General features: G+C 42.0%; 2 protein-coding genes across 8 annotated transcripts in view; one reads left to right on the top strand and one right to left on the bottom strand.

Annotated features, from left to right (window-relative positions):
* The window catches only part of PSME3IP1 (proteasome activator subunit 3 interacting protein 1), a 35,383-nt gene extending 20,835 nt beyond the window's left edge, over positions 1-14,548 (bottom strand). Inside the window, exons 1-5 of one of the 3 annotated variants that reach the window (XM_078063709.1) lie at positions 14,335-14,546; positions 13,556-13,759; positions 2,606-2,747; positions 1,976-2,074; positions 1,453-1,574 (exon numbers count right to left, since the gene is read on the bottom strand). In XM_078063709.1, the coding sequence (XP_077919835.1) occupies positions 1,453-1,574; positions 1,976-2,074; positions 2,606-2,732 (348 nt within the window). In that variant the 5' untranslated portion in view covers positions 2,733-2,747; positions 13,556-13,759; positions 14,335-14,546. Of the gene's footprint in view, positions 1-1,452; positions 1,575-1,975; positions 2,075-2,605; positions 2,748-13,555; positions 13,760-14,334 lie in introns of all 3 variants that reach the window. The other 2 variants (XM_078063710.1, XM_078063708.1) reach the window with 2 other exon arrangements.
* A 241-nt stretch (positions 14,549-14,789) lies between these two features.
* Positions 14,790-23,753, top strand: part of RSPRY1 (ring finger and SPRY domain containing 1) — a 45,867-nt gene continuing 36,903 nt past the window's right edge. For 2 of the 5 annotated variants that reach the window (XR_013444414.1, XM_078063704.1), the window contains exons 1-2: positions 14,790-14,934; positions 19,555-19,634. The gene's annotated coding sequence lies outside the window, so the exon portion shown is untranslated. Of the gene's footprint in view, positions 14,935-14,985; positions 15,274-19,554; positions 19,635-23,753 lie in introns of those variants that run through there. The other 3 variants (XM_078063705.1, XM_078063706.1, XM_078063707.1) reach the window with 3 other exon arrangements.

Here is a 23,753-nt window from a genome sequence, read left to right as displayed (position 1 = left end):
CTCATGAATAAATAAAATCTTAAAAAAAAAAAAAAGGTGACATCATCCAGTGACATGGTTCAGTGAAATGTTAGAAGGGGTGCCTAGGGGAGGTCTCTATGAGGGAGGGAGATGGGAGCTGACACCCAAGTGCTATAAAATGCCAGCCTTGTCAAATCTGAAGGCAGAGCATTCCAGGCCAAAAAAAAAAAAAAAACCAAAAACAACAACAAATATAAAGGCCTTGAAATGAAATCACAAAGCTCTGAGAGGAACATAAAGAAGGCCAACAGGCTGGAGAACAGTGAACACGAAGGAGTGAGTTCAAGACACAAAAGGAAGATGGGTTGGCCTAAATCATGCAGGGTCTGGTAAAAATGTAGACTTAAGTGTAAATGCCACAGGAAGCCATGAGTGTCTCCAATAGGAAAGTAACATGATTCCACATATGTCTTCAAACGTTCCTTTTGACTGCTGTCTGGAGAATGGATTGTTGAGGACGAGAGCAGAAGCAGAGACTAATTTGGTGGTCACAGTGGTCCCGAGAAGCACAGAGAGAGCTGAACTGCACAGATCTGGAGTACATTTTGGAGGTAGTTTTTGGCCCAGGCACCTTGGGGCATAGGAGTGCCATTACTGAGATCGGAAAGAGCAGAAAAAGAAGAGACTTGGGTTGCAAGGGCAGTGTGATGAGTCGAGGGTAGGGGTGTGGCACACAGAATTGAGAATTCAGACTCAGCCAAGCTCTAGGTGGGATGCCTATTCAGACATGCAAGTGGAGGAGGAAAAGGCAACACTGAGCCAAAGTGAAGTCATCTTTGTTGTTTTCTCTACCCTTCTGTGGGGACAGACCAAGCTACACCTCTAAGGAAGGTCTTAATAAGGACACAGGAGAGCTGCTGAACATTTCCTTTTAAAACTCAGAAGCCGGGGCGCCTGGGTGGCTCAGTCGTTGAGCGTCTGCCTTCGGCCCAGATCATGATCCCAGGGTCTTGGGATCAAGCCCCGCATTGGGCTTCTTGCTCAGCGGGAAGCCTGCTTCTCCCTCTCCCGCTCCCCCTGCTTGTGTTGCCTCTCTCGCTGTGTCTTTCTCTGTCAAATAAATAAATACTTAAAAAAAAACAAAAAACAAAACTCAGAAGCCAATTTCTCCCCTGGATGAGTTTACTGCATTGCCCATCTGTTTCAGAGTCTAATCCCATAAGGCAAAAACACCCTGGTACTATTAGGATTGAGGCCTTTAGTTAATCCTAAAGGATCTGGACTTTTGATTGCAACAGACTCTCGCATGCAACCTAACTGCATATATCGCTACTGGTGATTCAGTCATAGGGACACCAGTGTTGAAAGGGAACTCAGGGGTCACTAGGTAGAAAAACCTTATTTTCATTCGATTTGTGAAGAAACTCAAATCCACAGACGTTGATGAGAAAACGGACACCGTACAGATTTCTCTCAAAGTACAAAGGATATTCTGTATTCTTTCAGTTCTTTCAGTTCTTCTTCTCTTCGTTGCTTTTCCAGGAGTTCCTGCTGTCGAGAAACCTCATCAAGGAAGTTAGTCTCATCTTCGTCTAAGCCTCTTACCATGTTTTCTGAGGAAATAATTGAACAAGGAACACTTAGCAAGCTAAAGGGAAAACAGTTTAAGATTTTTCCTTCTCCTTTTTTTTTCCCCCAATAAGCAGCAGATCCTTTAGAGGATTAGAAGAATGTGTAAAGACCTCGGCTTTCGGAGCGGTAACACGGCAAAAAACCAAGGCATTTCTCCCATTACCAGACATCAGCACAGAGAATTAAAATGGGTATCTTGAGCTCTAAAGAAAAATGTTCAATGTGGTCTAGAAGGCAAAAGGTTGACTCTTTTCCACCAAATGAACATCTAGAGACTAGATAATCAAGACGGTTCCATGGCTAGTTGGAAAAAGCGTCGCATGACACAAAAGTGCACCGAAAAGGCCCTGCAGAGTGTGCCGGACTGTTTTCGGAAGCTTACTGAATTTGAACTGCTCCTCATACTCCTGCTGCTTCCTGTCTTTCTGTTCCTGTAGCCTTTCATATAGAGACCGAGGGTCATAAACCTCCTCTGGACATTCTGAAAGGAAGAGGGAGGGGGAAGAAGAGAAGGGAAAGAAAAGGTACATACTTTAGAATTTTTCACATTATTTTGGAATCACAAAGGATTTTAAAGATAAAGTCAAGTCTCTGCATGATCTGAGGGCAAGGATAACACAAAAATAGTACAAAGTCCACGGCTTCCCTTTGGATCTCAGAGAGGGGCCAGCAGTTCTCAAAGGCAACTACCAATGTCAATAGGGCCCACAGCCTGAGACAGTTTAACTGGATGGGGGGCCAGCCCAACCCTATACAGCAGTCACATTCTCAGTCACTCAGATCCTGCATCCACCTGTACAGATGGAAGAGACTAGCAGAATCTTCTGGAAGGCAGAAGGTGGAGTGGCCAGTGAGCACCCTGGTTCTGCTCCCAGCCACAGAGGCCTTACATAGGTTCCTGCACCCCTCTGAGCCTCAGTCCCCCTACGTGAGGACAATAGTACCTACTCCGCAGGGCTATTGGGAAGATTAGAGATCATTATGTTGAATGCCAGACTACAAGCCCATATACCTTCTGGATCTTCAGGTTTTCGAACTTTCTCCCATTCTTCTTGCCTCCTTTTGCGCCGTTCATCTAGTTCTGCCTCGGACACAAACCTCTTTTTGATAACAAGATTACCATCATCCCCTCCATCCATAATGGAACAATTGGTCTACAAAAAACAAATGAAACACTTCAAGTGAGAACTGCAATTAAAATTCTAAAGAGAAACAAGGAGCTTTAGCTGTCTCACCTAGCAACAGATTACCTCAAAATTCCCTTCAACCTTGAATTCAAGAAATCTTTGAGTCATTTATGGATCACTGGTGAAAGCACATGATTGCATTTTTCTTACTGTATCAGGCAGTTTTATTAACATTTATGTTATTTGCAAAGTCAGCGAGAGGACCTGGAATGATTCTCCTTACATGCTGTTCCATTGTAAGTCTGACACTGCAAATACTTCTTGGTCCCTCTCTAGACAAATTGGCCTCCTGGGCATCCTATCTTTTTCTCTGATCTCATCTTCCTTTATTTCTGTGACATCTGACATGGTTCCTTCTTGAAATTCCTGTCTCAGGAACATTCCACTACCTCCATTTGCATGTTATTGTTTCCAAGTGGATTCCAAATGGAGAAACTCAAGTATTCAAGGAGCCTTGGCTGGAGATGAAGTCTAGTCTGTACAGCATGGAAGGGATATGCCTAGAGGCACACAAACCCCAAATGGAGAAAGTGAGACTAGAGCCCAGACCTCCCAACTTCAGGTTCAATGTCCTATGCACTAGCCTACACTGAGTCCTCCATCTCTTTCCTGACCTTCCTTCCTGTGAGCTACGGATCTATGCCATTACAGAGTCTATCTTCAATCCTCCTCTTTTCTCACTCCCACAATGACCTCAACCACTTTATGCATATCTTGATGCACAAGATTCCCAAATCTAGATACTTCTACCTGAACCTCTCTTCAGAAGGAAGGGAGAAGGAAATAATGAGAGTGTGCATTACTCCTTTTAAGCCTTTCTGCTTTTCTTTGCTAACTTCTTTCCTTTTGAAGAAATGTGGAATTAACCTCTCTACTCAGACATGTTATATTATTCATAGAATTACACTCTAACAAGGAAGCAGATATTCTGCACTACTAGTACATCAACTCAATGTCCATTCCAAGATGACCTCTAGTAACAAAAATAAGTCTCTATTGGGGCGCCTTGGTGGCTCAGTCAGTTAAGTGTCTGACTCTTGATTTTGGCTCAGGTCATGATCTCAGGGTCGTGAGTTCAAGCCCTGTGTCGGGCTCTGCACTCAGCATGGAGTCTGCTTAAGATTCTCTCCCTTTCCCTCTGCCCCTGCCCTTCCCCCCACCACCACTCGTGCTCTTGCTGTCTCACAAAAAAAAAAAAAAGTCTACTGACAGCACAAAAATAAAGTAGCTGCCATCTATTGAGTCTCTTACCATGCACTAAATACATTTTTATATATCTCATTTATGCTCCCATTGATCTATGAGAAATATTAGCTCTTTACAGATGAAGAAATGGGAGCCCAGAGAAGTTAAGTCACTCTTCTAAGGTAATAAAAGGTGGTGAATGGTAGAGCTGAGAATAAAATCCAGGTCTGACATAAAAAATTCATACTCTTATCCACTTCACCATCCCCCTCCCCAGAAACCTGGGATCCTGGTTCGAAAAGAAGGACATGTCAATTTCAGCTTTCTTCCTATACCAAATTCCAGGCTGAAAATGTTCGTGTAAACATCTTAATAGAGATGAAAATGGAAGCTGAGAAAACAAATCCAAACGTTCTTTTTTTTTTTTTTTTTTTGAAGATTTTATTTATTTATTTGAGAGAGAGAGAACGAGAGACAGAGAGCATGAGAGGGAGGAGGGTCAGAGGGAGAAGCAGACTCCCCGCCGAGCAGGGAGCCTGATGTGGGACTCGATCCCGGGACTCCAGGACCATGACCTGAGCCGAAGGCAGTCGCTTAACCAACTGAGCCACCCAGGCGCCCACAAATCCAAACGTTCTGAACAACAGAATAGTTTCAGCCTAAATCCCCCTGCAGCTACAATTTAGTTCAATGTAACAACCCTGAGAGAGAATTTTGAAATTTTCTAGAAAGAAAACCAAATCCACTGGCAGAAGCTATTGTTCCCACCTAAAGCCCACAACCTGGACACTTATGATTTGGCCTTACTCAATGTCTCCAGCCAGAGGCCTGGTACAGAAACAGAATTATTCTGTCTCTGCTAACCATGCCAAAAATTCCTCAACTTCTGCAGAATAATGCCTTACGAAACAAGAGCCAACATATTCTTAAACTGGGACTCTTATGAGTGGGAGAGACCCACTGGACCCTTGATGTCCTCCTTTCTCATCCTCTGTTAGCCCGCTGCAGCTCTCCTCCCCCACCCTAAATTGGCTCTCTGGTTTCTTCCCCTCACCCTTACTTCCTGGTAAATAATTCAGCGTGGGGCAGGTCCTTATACCCACCTAATATGATTCTCCATCTAACATACGAATCTACCACACATACCTAGATTTTCATCCAACCCATATTCTAAAACTTCAACAGGGACCAATGCACTCACTCCCAGGCAGCTGACTCCCTAAGTAGATCTGACCCGTAGGACAGTTCTTCCTTAAACCAAACTGAAATCTGTCTCCCTCTAAATTCCACACATAGGTTCAATCCACTGGGACTACAGAAAAGGAGCCAAATCCTTTTTTCAATGCGACAATGCTTCAACTGAAGACAACTCCCACATTCCTCCTAATCTGTCACTTTTCTGGGCCAAACATCCTTAGTTCTTTTAATCTTATGAAATGGAGAAAAATAATAGTGTCTCAAAGCAGTGAACTTATCAGTGCATATAGGATTTAAACCTGGGAAATAAATATTAGGATATGACAATGCCCTGGCATTCCTACTAAATGCATCTCTTCATTCTCACTGTACATTTTAAAAAATGAAAGAAAAAAAAATACGTTAGTTAATATTGAAAGAAGTGTTCCAACAGGCCAAAATGAAAAAACCTAGAATCTCACATGCTTCCATCTATATAAGAATGCAGACTGGGGGCGCCTGGGTGGCTCAGTCGTTAAGCGTCTGCCTTCGGCTCAGGTCATGATCCCAGGGTCCTGGGATCGAGCCCCGCATCGGGCTCCCTGCTCAGCGGGAAGCCTGCTTCTCCCTCTCCCTCTGCCCCTGCTTGTGTTCCCTCTCTCGCTGTGTCTCTCTCTATCAAATAAATAAAATCTTAAAAAAAAAAAAAAAAAGAATGCAGACTGTATGATTTATTCTTATAACTCAAAATTAAAAAGTAAAATCATTAATTTTCACGGCCTGCTGAATTTTTGGAAAAGGAAGAACCTACCTTCACTTAACTTTAACAAAGATCCCTGAAACTCAAGGGACAAAGCCTTCAAGACACATGTGCAAAAGGGGTTGAATTTGAAATATAAACTCTAGAGAAATAACAATCTTCCCAACACTTATCAATCAATTTTGGGAAAAGGTAAACTTATAGGATTCCAACAAATTCTTATTTTCTTTCTCATCAATCCTTTCCTCTTAAGTGTTAGAATTCAACTTCTACCCAAAGGGTTGAGTCTGTGCTATTAACCATCTTTCACGCCACAGGGACAAAACCAGGAATCAGAGATGGTTAACGAAAATGAAAATAAAGCAGCACACTGAAAAAAGGAAATTGAAAGACAATGAATGGCTTTAGAATTTGACAGAGAAATTACTGTTCTCAAAGGGATGGTTTCCTGAAAACACAGAATCAAAACTAATGAACACTTAGGAAAGTCTGCTCTTTAAAGCTCATAATCCTGATATTCCCTGGATCTCAAAATAAATAAAACAAGCTAGATGGCCAACCTAATTACAATGAATTTCTGTGAGTTTAAAAGGCACAAGACTAGAATACAGACTGCTCTATCCTCTCTTCCTACACTTTGCACATCTTCCACAGGCCTCATTCCCCAGCGCTTCAACCGTCATTCCCTCCTTGCCTTCCACGCCCCCAGAGGCACTCCTGGCTATCTGGTCATCTTTCTATATTAGGAGAGGTCAGAGACAGGGACAGAAATGTTCATGAACAAGTGGCCATACTCCTGAGTATTCTGGATAATGTTCAGGATATTCCTTCTCCAGAAATATCCAGGTTTTTTCAGGATTCAAAATGTCACTGTCAAATACACACTGCCAAGAAGCTTCACCTCACACACCTTTCACTACGACCTAATCCAATCCCCCCAGAATATAACAAGTACCTTCTGTGCTGGTCTCCTTACACAAGGCAGCACAGGTGATGATAAATACTACACTCTGTCTGAAATCCAGAGACCTCGGTTCTGCCAGTTACAAGCCGTAGGCCCTGGGCAAGTCACTTAAGTCCTCGGAGTCTTGGTTCCCTCGTCCACAGGATGCACTCACCAGTGGGGATTAAAACAGTCCGGCACAACAGAGAGCTTTTGTGAGGATAAACAAGGTAATTCATGCAAAGCACTTAGCACAGTGTTTGACACACACTTAAAAAATGCTTTGAAAAGTTAGCCATTACTACAAAGTGCTCAAGTGAAGCCCTGGACCGGTTACAGGAGTGAGAGAAATTCCGTCTGCACTCAAGGAGTGGGGGGGAAATAGATCAGTGATAGAAACATAGGGATTAGCTAGATAATACATAAACAAAGGGATCACATCAAACGGAGGGAAATTAGGAAAAACTACATGTATATGTAATTAGGTAATTCTGTATTTTCCCTTTAGCGTGGTTCTCTATTTTACTGTTTTATTAATAGTTCGTTTTAAATAAACTGGACATTGTGCTGAATGCTGAACTCTATGTCCAGCACTGTGCCAGATTCTATGGGGTGCAGAGAGGAAATCAACTTTAAAAGAGTTAGTACTCTGGGACGCCTGGGTGGCTCAGTTGGTTAAGCATCTGCCTTAAGGGTCCTGGGATGGAGTCCCGTATGGTATGTGGCTCCTTGCTCAGCAGGGAGCCTGCTTCTCCCTCTGCCTGCCGCTCCCCCTGCCTCTCTCTGACAAATAAATAAAATCTTTAAAAAATAAATAAATAGAAGAGTTAGTACTCTTACACTAGTTAATACCAGATAATAGTGTATATAATGAATTGCCAAAGTGAATAGTACAGGTAAGAGATAACAATGAAGGGCATAAATATGGATCAATCCCGTTTCCCAGGCTGAAAACCCAGCCATGAACCTAAGACTCCTTCTCCCTCAATTCATTGCATCTCACCAGTCACCAAGTTCTGCTGTTTCTACCTCATAATGACCTCTTTTTAATCCATGCTCTCTTTTAAGAGAAGAATCCTTTCTAATCTCTTCTTTTCAGGGCCTCATCCAGCAAGGGCTACTGCAATAGGCTTCCATTAGCCTCCCTGTTTCTACTCTCGCCCCTACTCAAGCCATTTGTAACTCGCTGCAGCACTTAGCCATTGTGTTTTGTCGTTTGTGACTATTCCAGCAACGCTTTGTATCCACAGTATCCAGCACAGTGTCTGGCATACATTAGGCAGATAATAAATACTTATTGAATAAACCAACCATGAAGAGGATTCGAAGAATTTAAGCAGGAAAGAATGATCTCACATGAATACTGAGGTATTGTCCAATGTAAGTTAAAGAAAATGGTAGACATTACGTATTTGCTCAAGCTTCTATGTCCCATAGGGAGTGCTATTCAAACATGACAAAACTGGGCAAGGACGCCTGGGTGGCTCAGTCGTTAAGCGTCTGCCTTCGGCTCAGGTCATGATCCCAGAGTCCTGGAATCGAGTCCCACGTCGGGCTCCTTGCTCAGTGAGGAGCCTGCTTCTCCCTCTCCCTCTGTTGCTCCCCCTGCTTGTGCTCTCTCTCTCTGACAAATAAATAAAAATCTTTAAAAACAAACATGACAAAACTGGGCAGTTGGAAACACACAACCAAAAATTAAATCACTTTCCTATATTATGTAATTGATGTCTTCTTCCTCCCTACTTTCCTTTAATTTCAACTGACTAAAAAATGCTCTGTTATACTGATGAATAAGTATTTCCCACACAAAGCATCTTCTTTGAAGAGTTCAATTTTCATTGGTTGTTTATTCTGCAAGAGGGAGGTGATGAGTACTTGCAGCTCATTTACCTCCTCTGGAAGGAGGCAAAAACTGGAAATTAAACTGTTTATTTCTAATTCCTACTGCCTAGCTAAATTTTCACAAGTCTCTTTATTTTTCCCCTTCGTTCGCTAGAATAATTAAAAACAAAACACAAGGGGCGCCTGGGTGGCTCAGTTGGTTAAGCGACTGCCTTCGGCTCAGGTCATGATCCTGGAGTCCCTGGATCGAGTCCCGCATCGGGCTCCCTGCTCGGCAGGGAGCCTGCTTCTCCCTCTGACCCTCCCCCTCTCTCATGTGCTCTCTCTCTCTCATTCTCTCTGTCTCAAATAAATAAATAAAATCTTTAAAAAAAAAAAAAAAAAAAAACACAAACCCAGGAGTCTGGGATCGAACTATAAAGATTCATGTAGGAATGAAGAGGATTTACACTGGGAATATTCATTTTGTTCAGTGTGCTTAATTGTAAAAAAAAAAAAAAAAAATACATGCTGTCAATTTTCCTTTACTCACATAGCTTTTTTATTTCTGAGGTGATTCAAGTCTAATTATCAAACTAAACATTACATTATTTTAAAAAGGATTATTTAAGTTCTTCAAATAGGGAATTCATGGAAAACCAAAACCATACCAAAATCACTTTGTCCAAACTTAAAAGTTTCACACCGACACAAATAAAGAACATAGTTTTCAAATTTGCTTGACAGCCAAAAAAAACAAAGTTCTTATTATTTCAAGCCAAAGTAACTGTTAAACACTGCACTCCGGTGTCTGTAGTGGAGACTGTGGTATTTAATTTCCAGGTTGGTGGGACAAAATGGGCTCAGTGTCTTACACCACATGCTATACAAGACAGAAAAGTTACCTTGCTACCCCCAAAGTAATTGCTATTGCTGACTTGAAAAATTATTCCATTTACCTAGTGCCATGATACAAGTTAATGAGATCTGGTTTCCTACAGAATTGAATTCTGTGATGGCAGACTACTTAAGTGTTTACATCACTGGCCACTACCCCCTCCTAATTCTAACATTAGATAGACTGTAGTATAAAAACACACCAGGGGGAATCGGATTTCTGTGTTATGGTGCAATAAGGCTTCTCTTTGGTTAGCAAAAACAATAGGCCAATCTACTTTCCTTTCGTCAGTAAATATACTTAAGTACTGCCCTTCCAACATTTTTATCCTGATGTTTAAGTCACATGGGACTTCAAAATGCAGGACAGCAATTAAGAGGAATTTGCGATCTGGCAAACTCAACTATATTCCAAATAGATAGCTTTCAGGCCAGAAGTCACTTCTACCAAGCCACGGTAATTCAGATCAAGAGGGCTTTCCCTCTATATTTTAAAACTTCAGAGCATGACAACTACTAATAGAGAACACTACTAGCATTTATTACTAGACAAAGTAATTCTCAGTCTAACACTAAGGCTTATTTAACATACTCCAGTAGCAAAGGAGACTAAAATAATCTAAACATCAGCATATAGCATAAGCAATTTCATTCATATATAAAATGTTTATTATAAAGCGCAATTTGTAGTAATCTTCTAAAAAAAACATCTAAATGCATCTAAAAAAAACACAGGCGGGGCACCTGGGTGGCTCAGTCGTTAAGCGTCTGCCTTTGGCTCAGGTCATGTTCCCAGACTCCTGGGATCGAGCCCCGTATTGGGCTCCCTGCTCGGCGGGAGGCCTGCTTCTCCCTCTCCCAACTCCCCCTGCTTATGTTCCTGCTCTCACTATCTCTCTCTGTCAAATAATAAAATCTTTAAAAAAAAAAAAAACACATGCAATAAAAAAAAATTTTTTTAAACAAACCTATATATATACATTTAGCTTTCCATAGCACAAGAACAGTCTCATCATATGTGCTTTTACCCTGAGTTCATCTATATGCACTGGAAGAAAAAGAGAACTTAAAATACTGATCCCCTTGGCGGATCCTCAGTTCCCCAGTCTGTGTATGCCTCTCAGAGTATAAGCACTTTCCTATATATGATTCTAATTTCAGTTGTATTTTTTTTTACACATTGTGACTCCTAAATGCAGACCAGCCACTTCACCTGAGGCTCAAAGGAAGAAAAACAACATCCATTTCAAAGCTGGAGGAAAACCTGGCCATGCTGGAATTTTGCTGTGCCCGTATACCTACATCCAAAATGGTGCCTCCGTAAAAGATTTTCGAAAGTAGCTTTGATTATACACTATTTTACCATCTGGGCTGGCTTTGGAACCTCCCCCCGCACCTCCACCCCACTAGGCTTTGTGTAACTCCTCCCTAAGCTCGAATTTAAGGGGAAAAAAGGCTTTGCATTACACAACCCATACGAGGCCAACTAACTCATTCAGTTGTATTGCTGAAGTAAATCTTGACAGGGGACCTATTATGTGCAAGGCACAGAGTGCTAGGTGCTCAACCGGCACTCTACTTTTTAGCAAATGAGGAACTTGCAGTCAGAAAAAGAGATAAGGGGCGCCTGGGTGGCTCAGTTGGTTGAGCGACTGCCTTCGGCTCAGGTCATGATTCTGGAGTCCCGGGATCGAGTCCCACATCGGGCTCCCTGCTTAGCAGAGAGTCTGCTTCTCCCTCTGACCCTCCCCCTTCTTGGGCTCTCTCTCTCTCTCATTCTCTCTCTCAAATAAATAAATAAAATCTTTAAAAAAAAAAAGAAAAAAAAAGAAAAAGATAAGGTTGGCACATATGCAATTTTAGGAAAAGAAGAATGAGGTTAAATGCTATAAGAGAATAAATAGAAGCTAAGCACTGAGGAGTTCACAAAAGAAAGACTAGAAAAAAGCATCAGGGAAGCTGAATGCTGACAGCGGCTGGGACACTGCATAGGGAACAGTGGTGGAAATTTTAGGTATACAGAGAAAAATGATCTTTAACTCAAGATTCCCTGAAATCACAAATTTCGCATTCCAAAATCAAAATGAAAGGGGGCACCTGGATAGCTCAGTCGCTTAAGTGTAGGACTCTTGATTTAGGCTCAGGTGGTGATTGAGCCCTGCAGGCTCTGCGCTGGGCATAGAGCCTGCTTAAGATTCTCTCTCTCTCTCTCTCTCTCTCTCTCTCTCCCCCCCCGCCCCTCCCCACCTCCCTCTGTACAAAAAAAACCCAAAAAAACAAAGAAATTTAAAAGGGGGGGGGCTTTCATTTCCAGAAATAGTAGGCTAAGTAGTTGAAACCAATCCTCTACCTCTATGATAACAAACAAATGAAACCTGGAAGAAATCTTTTAAATAATTCTTAAACAGAGAAGCTAACAAGATAGTAAAAAATTTGGCCAAAACCCAAGAAAAGGTGATACCAGAAATTAAGCCCAATATTCAAACTGGTTTTCACACTGAGGATTTCTCTGACCTTGACCTTGAAAACTGCTGTTTTGATGCCCTTAGGAAGCAACAGAAACAAAAGTCAAAGCCAGGAGCCCACAAAGGGCATAGAGTCTGATAGCCACTTCCTTCTCCATCTCAGCCTAGTACCCCAAAGAACTAAACCGTCAAGGTAAAGGTGAAGTGGGAAGAAAAACAGCAGGAATACTGAGCAAAAGAAATAAACCCAAAGGGAATTCACACAGTGGAATTAACACACACAGATAATAAAACAATGCTTACTGTGTTTAAAGAAATAAAAACCAAGCCTCAAAATTAACAGCAGAGAATAAGAAACTGTAAAACAATAGCACGGCACATTTGAAAAAGGACCAAATAGAGCCTCAGGAACCAAAAAACACAGTAACTGAATTTAAGATTTCAGTGTAATAACAGATTAGAAATAACTTGAGAATGAAGAAATTATCCAGGATGTAGTATGGAAAAATAAAAAGGGAGGGCGCCTGAGTGGCTCAGTCGTTAAGCGTCTGCCTTCGGCTCAGGTCATGGTCCCAGGGTCCTGGGATCGAGCCCCACATCGGGCTCCCTGCTTAGCAGGAAGCCTGCTTCTCCCTCTCCCTCACTTGTGTTCCCTCTCTCGCTGTGTCTCTCTCTGTCAAATAAATAAATAAAATCTTTAAAAAAAAAAAAAAAGAAAAAGAAAAAGGGAGTAAGAGCCATAGACATTAGAGTGAAGGGCTCTGCATTAAATCAGCAAAGGTGATAAACAAAGGGGTATAAGCAATATATGAATATAAACTCGCCGAGAATTTTACAGAAGTAATGAAAGACACTAATCCACAAACTCAAGGTCTGATAAAACACCAAATCCAACAAAAACACATCCACAGTTGTATATATCATGAAAATGCAGAAAACCAAAAACAAAGCACAATCTTTAAAACATATCCTACAATAAAGAGTGAAACTGACCATATTTAAGAATTGAAGACAAAGCATTTTCAAAAGGTGATCAACAGTGAGCACACTGAAGTTATTTAATTCAGCTGCCCCAAGGACATAATTACAGTATGATGGAGCCATGGCAGAACTACACACTACAATTACTTCACTTACCAGCTATGTGGTTTTCAGTATCTGAGGCAGCGGCTTAACTCTAACCAAACATCAAGATTCTTAGAAGGAGAAAGGGAAGACTGCTAACCAGGTAAATGGTCATGACATAGTTCCTCCTGGTGTAAGGGATTAAGGTACCAACGCTTCAGCTGAGAAAAATAATTGGCCAGCCTCTGCTTTCAGACCCCTATAAACTGTTAACAGCTCTTCTCATGCTCTATTTGAAAGACTGTAAAAGTTGCCTTTATCTCAGCTCAATCCCTTGTATCAAAAAGGAGTATAAACACTGATTACTTTCAAGAATTTCAGAAGCAGTGCCCTCCAAACCATTTTATGGGGTCCCTGTTAACATATCAATAAGCCAAACAGCTGACGAATGAACAAATCTTACCTCACAGCTGGTACACAAGAGGTCATTAGGAATTCTGACCACCAGGCCCGCACTTGGCTTCCCTGGGTCCCAACTCCAGACCTACTCAGTCAGACTATCTGGGAGTAGGATCGGAGAATCCGCATTTAAACGGGCCGCAGAAGATCTTGTTTTCTACTAGATTAAGAACCACTGCTCTGAACGAGTAGGTCTCCACATTTACACCTGTGTGCACAGACATTCACGTGGGCAAACAACTCTCAAACAAGATCCTTCAACCCTCGGTCTTAGTTTCCTAAGTTTTCTTTTGCAAAACGAGCACGCTGGCTTGTTATCTATTAGAAGAAAATGCACTGAGCACAGCAAACGGTACACGGTACACAGTAAGTGTGTTTCCCATCCTACACTTCCGTTCTGTGATTCAACGATTTCCAGCCAGGCACTCCCACATCTCCTGAGTAGAGCCCTTCCAAGACCCCTGCGAGAGAGCCCGCTCCTCCCTTGGAGCCTGGGTGGTCCCACTTAGCAGAAACGACAAGAGGCCCGAAGTCCCAAGACCGCTAGAAAGGGTCGGAATGCTTCCCCACACGACTTGGGAGGCCCTCCCGCGGGCTCCCTCGGCTCCCCTCAGGTTGGGCCCCAGCAAGCCCCTGGCCCCAGTGACTCAGAACACTGCGCGAGTGCACAGACTGAGAACCGGCCTGGCCTTAAACTTCACACTAAACGCAGGCCCCCATCTCCTCAGCGAAGAAGCTGGAGCCCAGGTCTCTCTGCCAGGCCCGGGCCCAGGCCGCACTCACCTACCAGCGTGCGGGAGGCGAGACCCCCTCACCTCGGCGGCGCCCACCCCAAACCGCCACCGCTAAGACCGCTCGCTCTTTAGGACAAAAAAAAAAAAAAAGGAAAGAAAAAAAGAAAAAAAAGAAAATAGCCTTTGCTTTTGTATTCCTTTTGACCCTTCAGGGCTTCCTCTTCCTCACCGCCACAACAAAGTTCCGCCCCGCTTCCGGCGGCGTAACCCAATCCGCACCCCTCTTCCTCCCCAGGAGACAGATGGAAATCCGGTGTCCGGAAAGCTAGCCGGAGAAACTTGATTGGACCATTCGCACCTCAGCAAGGGGATTGGCCAGCTCGCGCCTGAGGGGCGGGTCGGGCGGTGTGATCACGTGGTACCTTCCCTGAAAGATGACTGGCTGTCAGGGAGAGGGCTTGCCACCGAGGAAGGGGCGTTTCCTAGGGGACTGAGGGAGGGCAGGGGCGGTGCGAAGCGGGGGTGGGCCCAGCGCGTAATGGCAGCGCCGTGGCCTCGCGTCCATCTTTACCGCTCTCTCGGACCTGTCACAAAGGAGTCGCGCCGCCGCCGCCGCCCCCTCCCTCGGGTGGGCCCGGGAGCTGGAGAAGTCAGTGCCGCAGCCCGGCCGCGCTGCTCTGGGAAACCACTGGGGACGCGGAGCGGGGGGGAATCCGAGGGCTGGGGACGTCTGTGAGGGAGGGGAACAGCCGCCCGGGTCTGCGGCGGGGAGACCGGACTGGGGCCGGGGGAGACTCCGGGAAGGGGCCCGGGAGGGAGTGGCGTTGGGCAGAGCCCAGGAAACAGCCCGGAGGTTCTCCACTGAGGCCCGCGCTGAAGGCGCCTGAAGAGGTACCTGGAAGAGGGTGTTCCCCCTTTAGGGGGTTCGTGACCGGCGAAGGTTGTTGGGGGTCGCTCTTCCGAGGAGGCCGCGGCTAAAGGGGCCCAGGTGAGAGGCAGGTAGCTCTTGGGAGGTTCCTGATATTTAGGGGTGCTCCTCAGGAGTGTCCTGGACGGAAGGGGTAACTGGAGGAGGCGTTGGAAGGGTTTTCTTTTGTGGAGTTTAAGGTTTCGGTGGCACGGGTGCGAGTCGGACCTTCCCCTGGGAGACATAGAAATGCCTTGGGGTCGAGAGACCCCTCAGAGACAGGGACTAGGAGTTGGGAGCCAGAGCTAGCGGATTCTTTTACTCCGGAGGCCCGATGTGAAAAATGGGTAAGGGCCCTAGGGAGAGGTTGTTGCTGATCTGTTCTGGAAAGCAGAGACCACCATCTGTAGGAAAGCCCGGGTGGGGAATAGTGAGAGGGAAGCGGTAACGGCAAGGGTTTTCCTCTCTGGAGACCGACCTGTGTCTTAAACACAGGATTCAGCTGTTTCTGGGTGTAGTGCAGGTTGGTTGGGGGTGGGGGGGGGGAGTCTGTCCCAACAGCGCTCCTTGCGTGACTCTAGATGAGGCTTTTGTTCCTACCTGGTGCCTCAGTTTCCCTGTCTTTGGGGAGGGAGAGCGAGGCAGAGATGGTTCACTGAGACTGTCCAGTTCTATTCTGTAGAGCCGTCTGAATGAGGCTGCTCTCCCTGGAGTGTTGTACTTTGAACTTTAAAAGGTTGGAAGTGTCTTATTAGTGACTACAGTCCCGTAGTTGTCCAGGCACCTCACCTACCATGTACGGGTTCTTAGATGAGTAACGTAATAATCTTGGGTCTCTTCTGTAAAATAGCGCAGTGTGTGAAGACACTTTCCAAACTACAGGCTGTGGAAAGTAAAGTACTGTGATTCTACCACCAAAAGGGTTGAAGAATGAAAGTGAAGGCACAGTCTAAACTGTAAAGCAGTATGTAGATGTAAAAGGGATTAGCATTAATACAATTGTTGATCACCTATGGTGCTGGGAGCCATATTGTACTGAAAACCTCAAGGTTCCGGGCTTTCTAGGTCATAGTATGATCCAAACCCGTGGCCCCTGCTTAGATGGGAGTGGAGGGATTTCCGGTTTTTGCTCCCAGAGTTTTAATTTACTTTGAACTTCTGATGGTGCTGGCAGGAGGTAGCATTATAATATAGTCTTTTCCTCCAGAAAGTTTTTCTCTGACGGCTGAAATTTGATCTCAATATTATAAACCACCTCCCCTTTTTCCATGTATACGTGTGTGTGTGTGTGTGTATGGCCTTTGAGTGTCTACATGTAGTGAATATCATGACCTTTGGGTGTCTACATGTAGTGAATATCATGCTTCCTCTCTCAGTTGTGATTTTGGAGATGAGACCTTTTTTCCCCCATGAATATTATGCCTTTCTGTGTTCTGTGGTGGCTTCAGACTATGGGTTATGAGGCACATTAGCAATTGCTTTTAAAATTCTCTTCCACGGTGGTTCTCTATTTCTCACCATATATAGAATTTGCATTTCCTGCAATGACATCTTGCTTTGTAGCTCCCCCTATGAGGTTATAAGATAATTGTGTCCATGTATGATATTTTCCTAATGTTTGGTTACTGGCATTTGTTAGAGCTGGTTTTCCAAATGTTGGGTAATTGGTGATTTTTGAAGTTTGGTCTTTTTTTTTTTTTTTTTAACATAAAAGCTGGCTTGCATTTCCTGTTTTCCTAATTTTATATTTCATGGGTCTTAAAAAAAAAAAGTGTACTGTGGTGATTTTATGAGCTTTCTGATTTCCCAGGATACATGCTGTCCTGACCTACTGCTTAATGCCTGTGTCCTGCTTTTGCTGTTTTTACAAACCCTTCATTATTTTTGTACTCCATGATTATTTTTAAGTTATTGATTAGGAAGTGTTCCAGCATACTCTGTGTGGACTTTTTTTCTGATTTGTCAAAAAAAATGACTTTTCCCTTAGTAAATTAGCCAAAAATCAAGGGAAAATAAAAACTTAGCATTATATGTAAAACTTTGTTATTCTGTAGTGAATAGGGAAAAACAACAGCTCTGAAGTATGTTTTGGCAAGAGAATAGCAAATTGTTGTGTGTTCCTGAAGTGCATTTACAGCAGTCTATTTCTACTCATGAGCTTAAGTCAGTCTATCAAGAATTACAAAAATAATGGGAAGTAATTTTTTTAATGAAGTGAGAAGTCACTTTGCATCCTTTAAAATACAACTCACCTTGATACTCTAATATCTATATAGTTGGAGAAATTATTGGGAATTCCTAAGGATGGTAATGACTATTACAACTTTAAATTGGAAGTTTTCTGCTTTGTGGTCAGATCCTTGTAAAGTAGATGTGATAGTCACAGGGCTGAAAAAGTAAATGGAAAATCATTAGGCACCACAGATGGGAACCACAATGGAACCAGCAATCTATTTCAAAGAGTTCTTTGAGGGTAGTAAACTATCAGTTGAGCTTCTCTTCAAATATTTGGCATTTTTGCATTTACCATTGAGTTTGGATAGTTTTTTCCTTGTGTACAATTTAGAAAATTGAAAAATAGAAAAGTCAGGAAGTAGTGAAAGCTAAAACTTGGGCCACAATCGTTAGAAGGAGACTTGTACAATTTTAGGAGTACGAAAGAATGAATATTTTCCCTTTGGTTTCTCTATTCAATAAGTCCGCTTTTGAAATATGATTAGGAAAAAAGGTACATATTGCTAAATTTTACTCTCTGTGTCCATTTCAAAAGGTAATGCTTGCTGGTTAAATATGTAAAAGCATATTTAACTATAGATAACTATATAACTGTGTGATATATACAAGGCTAAATGAGGCAAACATTTTATAAACAGTGGTTGGCTGTTAGAGAATATTCTCCCTTTCTGAGCTTTTGAAAATGAAGAATGCATTTGAAAAAGCAAAGACTTGATGCACTTCTTAAGTTTGTTAATGAATGAACCCTTCATGTAACTTTCTTGTTGCTTGATATTATAGTTTCCAGGCATAATTTCATGGGTCTTATACACATCAAATAGAAGGTTTGAAACACCTTACTTGGCAAGTTTATTAGTACCTCAGTTTAATGTTTCAGTGTTAGTTTTTTCTTACTCCTTCTACCTCCTGAAGAGTTAAGTTTCCTCTCCTGGGCGCCCTGATGCAGTGACTCTCCAAGTATGGCTTCCACTCCACCCTTCTTTGTGAGAAGTACAGCTCCTTTTTTCAGTTCTTATTGCTTCATAGTTATTCATAGTTACATATGCCTAAGGGCTACTTATTAATAACCTACCAAGTGACTTGTTAAGAATTACTGAAACATGGAATTCATAAACCAAAACTAGTATAACCTTAGAGTTTACTGTTGTCTCCCAGAGTCTGTCCTGGGAACCTTGGCACTACTGCAGAGCTTCTTCCATGTGCTATGCAGAATGGGGGTTCCTGCCATATTCAGGAAGGGTGCTTGTTTGGGATCATCCTCAGTATCGTCTCAGATGAATCTTGGCTTTCCATTGTGCTTCCTTCCTCCCCCCCCAATTGAAATTAATATTAGCTTCATCTTTATCAATTTAATTTATGGGCTTTTGGTTAACCTTTTACTGTGTGGTCGGGAATATTCCCACCAACAATGTTTTGGCTTATAATTTAATGTGTACATGAACGTGTAGCAGCGCAAATATAAATCTTCCATTCCCCTTTTGCTAATGCTGGTATGTATAGTCACCTAAAAACATGCTTGTAAGAGATACTTGAAAGTCACTAAGTTCCTTTTCCACTGGAAAAATGGTAGAGGGGGAAGCCTCCACCTCATGGACCTGACACTTTATCCATAGGCTTCTATGGCACGTACTGTATTATAGGTCAGGCACTCAGTGTTGCTGTATTGCTGTCCTTCATCCCTTTGCCAAGAGCATGAGGGACCTCTTTTCATCTTTGCTTAGTGCCTGGCATATAAGCATTGGATTTATATTTATTAAATGACGTCTGAGTTTTTCAAAGTGATAACTCCTTTGGAAACACTCGATTTTTACAGATTTTAGAATAAATTCACCTAAAATACTTCCTGACTACCTGTTAGCTTCTAATAGGTATCCAGTTGAGTGTGCAATTGAGTGTTTTCAGATACTGCTTTGAGTAGGTCTCTTTAAGGAAAGTGTTGCTATTCATGCTGTCAACACATTTTGTTTTAATAGCAAAGAGTTCTCTGTAATAGTAAAGTTCGTTTCCTTCCGAGTTGTGTATCATGAATGTGTTTGAATAACCGATTTCTTGTTATCTGGCCTCCTAGGGGGGTAAAATCTCAAATAGTATGGAGTACTACATTTGTTTTTCTCCTCTGTACTGCAGCCATCATTGGTGCTCACCTCAGTTCTTCCACAGTATTTCCTTTCTGGGCTCAAGGCAAATTTCTCAATCTTTGAGACCAGGCAAGTATTATTTACTTTTCCTTTTTTGCTATTATTTGCTTCTGGAAATTCCTTACTTTATCCCAGCCCTATATTTTATTTCTTATTGCATTTTTTGAATGCTAAAAGGATTTGTCTTTTTTCTTTTGTACTGTTTCAGGTCAGGGCTGTATTCTTTTTTTTTTTTTTTTTTAATTTTTTATTGTTATGTTAATCCCCATACATTACATCATTAGTTTTAGATATAGTGTTCCATGATTCATTGTTTGTGCATAACACCCAGTGCTCCATGCAGAACGTGCCCTCCTCAATACCCATCACCAGGCTAACCCATCCTCCCACCCCCCTCCCCTCTAGAACCCTCAGTTTGTTTTTCAGAGTCCATCATCTCTCATGGTTCTTCTCAGGGCTGTATTCTATAATTTGTTCTGCTAAAAAATCTCACCTGACCACTGACACTACTGCTACTGAATTAAAAACCTCTTAACATTTTAGGAGAAGCTTTTTCAAGATACTCCTTCTGTACCAGATCAACCATAAAAATTAACTACTTTCCCCCAAAACATGTTTTTTTCTTTCTTTTTCTTTCTTTCTTTTTCTTTCCTTTTCTTTTTCTTTTCTTTCTTTTCTTCCTTCCTTCATTTCTTTCTTTCTTTTTTATTTATTTATTTTTTAAGATTTACTTAGAGAGCAAGAGCCAGCACGAGTTGTGGGGGGGAGGTAGGCAGAGGGAGAATCAGACTCCCCGCTAAGCAGGGAGCCCGATCCCAGGTCCTGGGATCATGACTTGAGCTGAAGGCAGACGTTTACCCGACTGAGACACCCAGGTGCCCCAAAGACATACTTTCTTAAACTAACCTCTGTACATAGCAGAAGGATCAGAATCACCCAGTACTCTTCTCAGACAACGTGAAGGTTAGTTACAATCCCAGGGATAATAGTGCCCTGTCCGGCTTAAACCTCAGGTGGCAGTGCTTCTGCAGACCGTTTTGCACACCTGGGTGACATGTAAAAATACCTTATTACCAGAACTGCTTTTCCTTTTGGAGGAAAAGTGAAGTTACAACCAAATATTTCACAATCTTCCCCTCTCACCCCCCCCAACCAGAGAATATCAGATGCCTTAGCGTCTAGAGACAAAAACACCCTTGTTAAAATGTCTTCAGGTGGTTTCTGTTTCAACTCGCGACTATACTCTTGACATATAATACACTTTTCTTATCCACTTATTGTACTACCAATAATCCCTTGTTGACCTCCCAAGTTTTCCCAATTTAAACACAATCTTAAGCCAAAAAAACATTATGGTCTTTGGGGTGTCCTGTAGAATATTTTAAAAGCAAATATATTTATGGGTAGATTTACCTTGATAGGGTTTGAATTACATAGGGGTATGCATTGGACAAAACTTGGCACATAGATGCTTAAGACTTGTATATTTCATTATATGTAAATTTAACCTCTAAAAACATATTGAAGTCCAGTTAGTGATATGCATGCTGAATGATGTAGGGGGTAGTATACTGATGCCTGTAATTTACTTTGAAATGCATCAAAACCAGTTAGATGAACTGATGATGGATAGAAATGGGTAGATGTGTGATAAAGCAACTATAATAAGATATTATTGTTAGAATGTAGATGGTGGGTATATAGGTGTTCACTGTAAAATTCAACTTTTCTCTATGTTTGAACTTGTTCATAATAAAATATTGAGGGGGCACTAAATATGACACTGGAAGCTATCACTTGTAATACATTCACTGCCTTAGGATAAAGTCCAAAACATTTTCTAATGAAAGAAAACCATTAAAATTTCCAGTGTATTACATGTTGTTACTGTTCATGCTGTAGGATTTAGTCTTCAGGAATTGGTGAGTAGATTGGAAAAAATCACGGCATCCTGTAACACTGTTTTGGAATGATGAGGCAAAGATGACAGCAATAGTAATTTCATTCCCAACGTTTGGTTTTTCTTCCTATGGCCATTCATTTAACCAGCTTCTCCTTTCTTGGCAGCATAATCCTGAAGTCTTATTTTCAGAGAAAAGAAAGTATTCTTAATGCCACTGAGCTGTATTATGATTGAATGCAAGCAAATATTTGAAGAGTTGAATCACTGGTTCCTGGACCATTGTCAGACAGGGTTAGACCAGTTGGCCAGATGTCTCTGTGGTGAGCTGTTTATGATGGTAGAGGTCTATGTGTTGAGTACCAGATCTCACCACTTTAACACTAAACTTACTGAGAGGCCCAGTTTGATTTTTTTTTTTCCTTTCAAAGCAGCTTTAAAGTAGATAAAATGTAAAAATCGAATAAATCACAAGTGATATAGAAGTGGAAAAAATAGTCTTCACTTTCTTTTGTAAAAGGAAATGATTATAATTATGCTCTTGCAGCAAAATGGCTATGAACAGTATAATGATTTACAAAGCATTACCATTTAGATGGTAAAAAGTGTCTCTACTAAGCAATGGCATCCAGTGGTATCATTATAATCAGTTGATGATTGCTACAGCCACAGATCTAATCGTTGTGTCTATTTAAATTATGTGACTAGCTTTTTTTTTTTTTTTTTGGTTCTCAAAATTGAGACTCGACCAATCTAATGCTAAGTAGTCTTCAAAGTTAGGGGGAAGTATATAGGTATTTGAGATGTTTTGCCTTTACATAATCTCTGTTCTTACTCATTTTCCATTCCATTCAGCCTGTCAACAGTTGAATGACATTACCCATTAGCAGGGTACCCATAAGCAGGTTATGATGCTTCGTAGAGTGGATCTGGTGGGAAACACAGGGAGCTATTTTATTCACTGTGTTGATATGTACTATATGTAATCATTAATGGATGTAACTGTATTCTTATGGTTTTTTTGGCTGCCCTCAAGATAGTCTTAGTTCATTTTTCTGGAAAGGGAGATTAACTTTTTTTGACCCCAGATGAATCACTCTGTAGTGTTTCAGTTTGTCCCTTCATTCCGTCCGTAGGTCCTGCCTATTGTGACAGGTTCTGTGTTAGATACTATAACACAGTGATTTCCAGAGCTGGCCACCATCAGAATCAACTGGAGAATTTTAAGAAAACACTTGCTTGGGCCACATCCTAGAAATTTTGATTCTGGCGATTTGGAGTGGAACCAGGAATTTGCATTTTTAGAAGCACCTAAGCAATTCTAATACCCATCGCCTTCAGGATGATTAAGCACAATCCCTTCCAAGGTTCTTTGTCTAAAAGTATAGATAAGTAAAAATTATTTTAGTACAGAGTAGATGAGAACTATAAAAGATAACTTATTTAATTATCTTAGTGTTCTTAAATCAGGTCTTATTCCAGAGTCCCCACATCCCAGATTATTTACTCATTTTATAATAACATCTTGCATTTTTGGATCCAGTGCATTAGGCTCCATGCCACACGTTTGACATGCTCTTTTACATTTAATCCTCACTGTAGTACTGTGTAATAACTATTATTATCTCCATGGTTTTTTTTTTTTTTTTAAAGATTTTATTCATTTATTTGACAGAAAGAGAGATGGCGAGAGCAGGAACACAAGCAGGGGGAGTGGGAGAGGGAGAAGCAGGCTTCCCACTGAGCAGGGAGCCCGATGCGGGGCTCGATCCCAGGACCGTGGGATCATGACCTGAGCCGAAGGCAGCCGCTTAACCGACTGAGCCACCCAGGCGCCCCGTCTCCATGTTTTTAAGTGTGTCAATAGCCAGGGTAATTAGACTACGTAGCTGTAAATATTGCAGGGCTGGGACCTGAGCCCAGTCTGTCGGACTGCAAACCCATGCTCTGCTGGAGGAGGCCTCTGGCGTCCTGCAGAAGATCTGTAGGCTGAGTGTTACTGTCTTAAAACAATGGTCCTTGGGAAGAGGACCACATAACGCTTTTTGGAATGAGATAAAACAAAGCTGTATAAAGTATAATTGTTTAGTTTCATTACCCAGTCTTTTGCCTAAAGTATTCACAATTTGTACTCTGAGAAATGTACCAAGAGTGACGAAGATTTCCAGATGAAAAGCTATACATTCTTTAGCACTGAATGAATCTAAAAGATCATACACTTTGTTCATTAATATGCCCTGCCTTTAGCTGTAACCCTTACGATTCTCTGTATGTCCATTTCAAGAGGT

The sequence above is a fragment of the Halichoerus grypus genome, chromosome 15, assembly GCF_964656455.1.
Source record: "Halichoerus grypus chromosome 15, mHalGry1.hap1.1, whole genome shotgun sequence".
Taxonomy (NCBI): domain Eukaryota; kingdom Metazoa; phylum Chordata; class Mammalia; order Carnivora; family Phocidae; genus Halichoerus; species Halichoerus grypus.
This window is presented reverse-complemented; position numbering and strand designations above follow the sequence as displayed.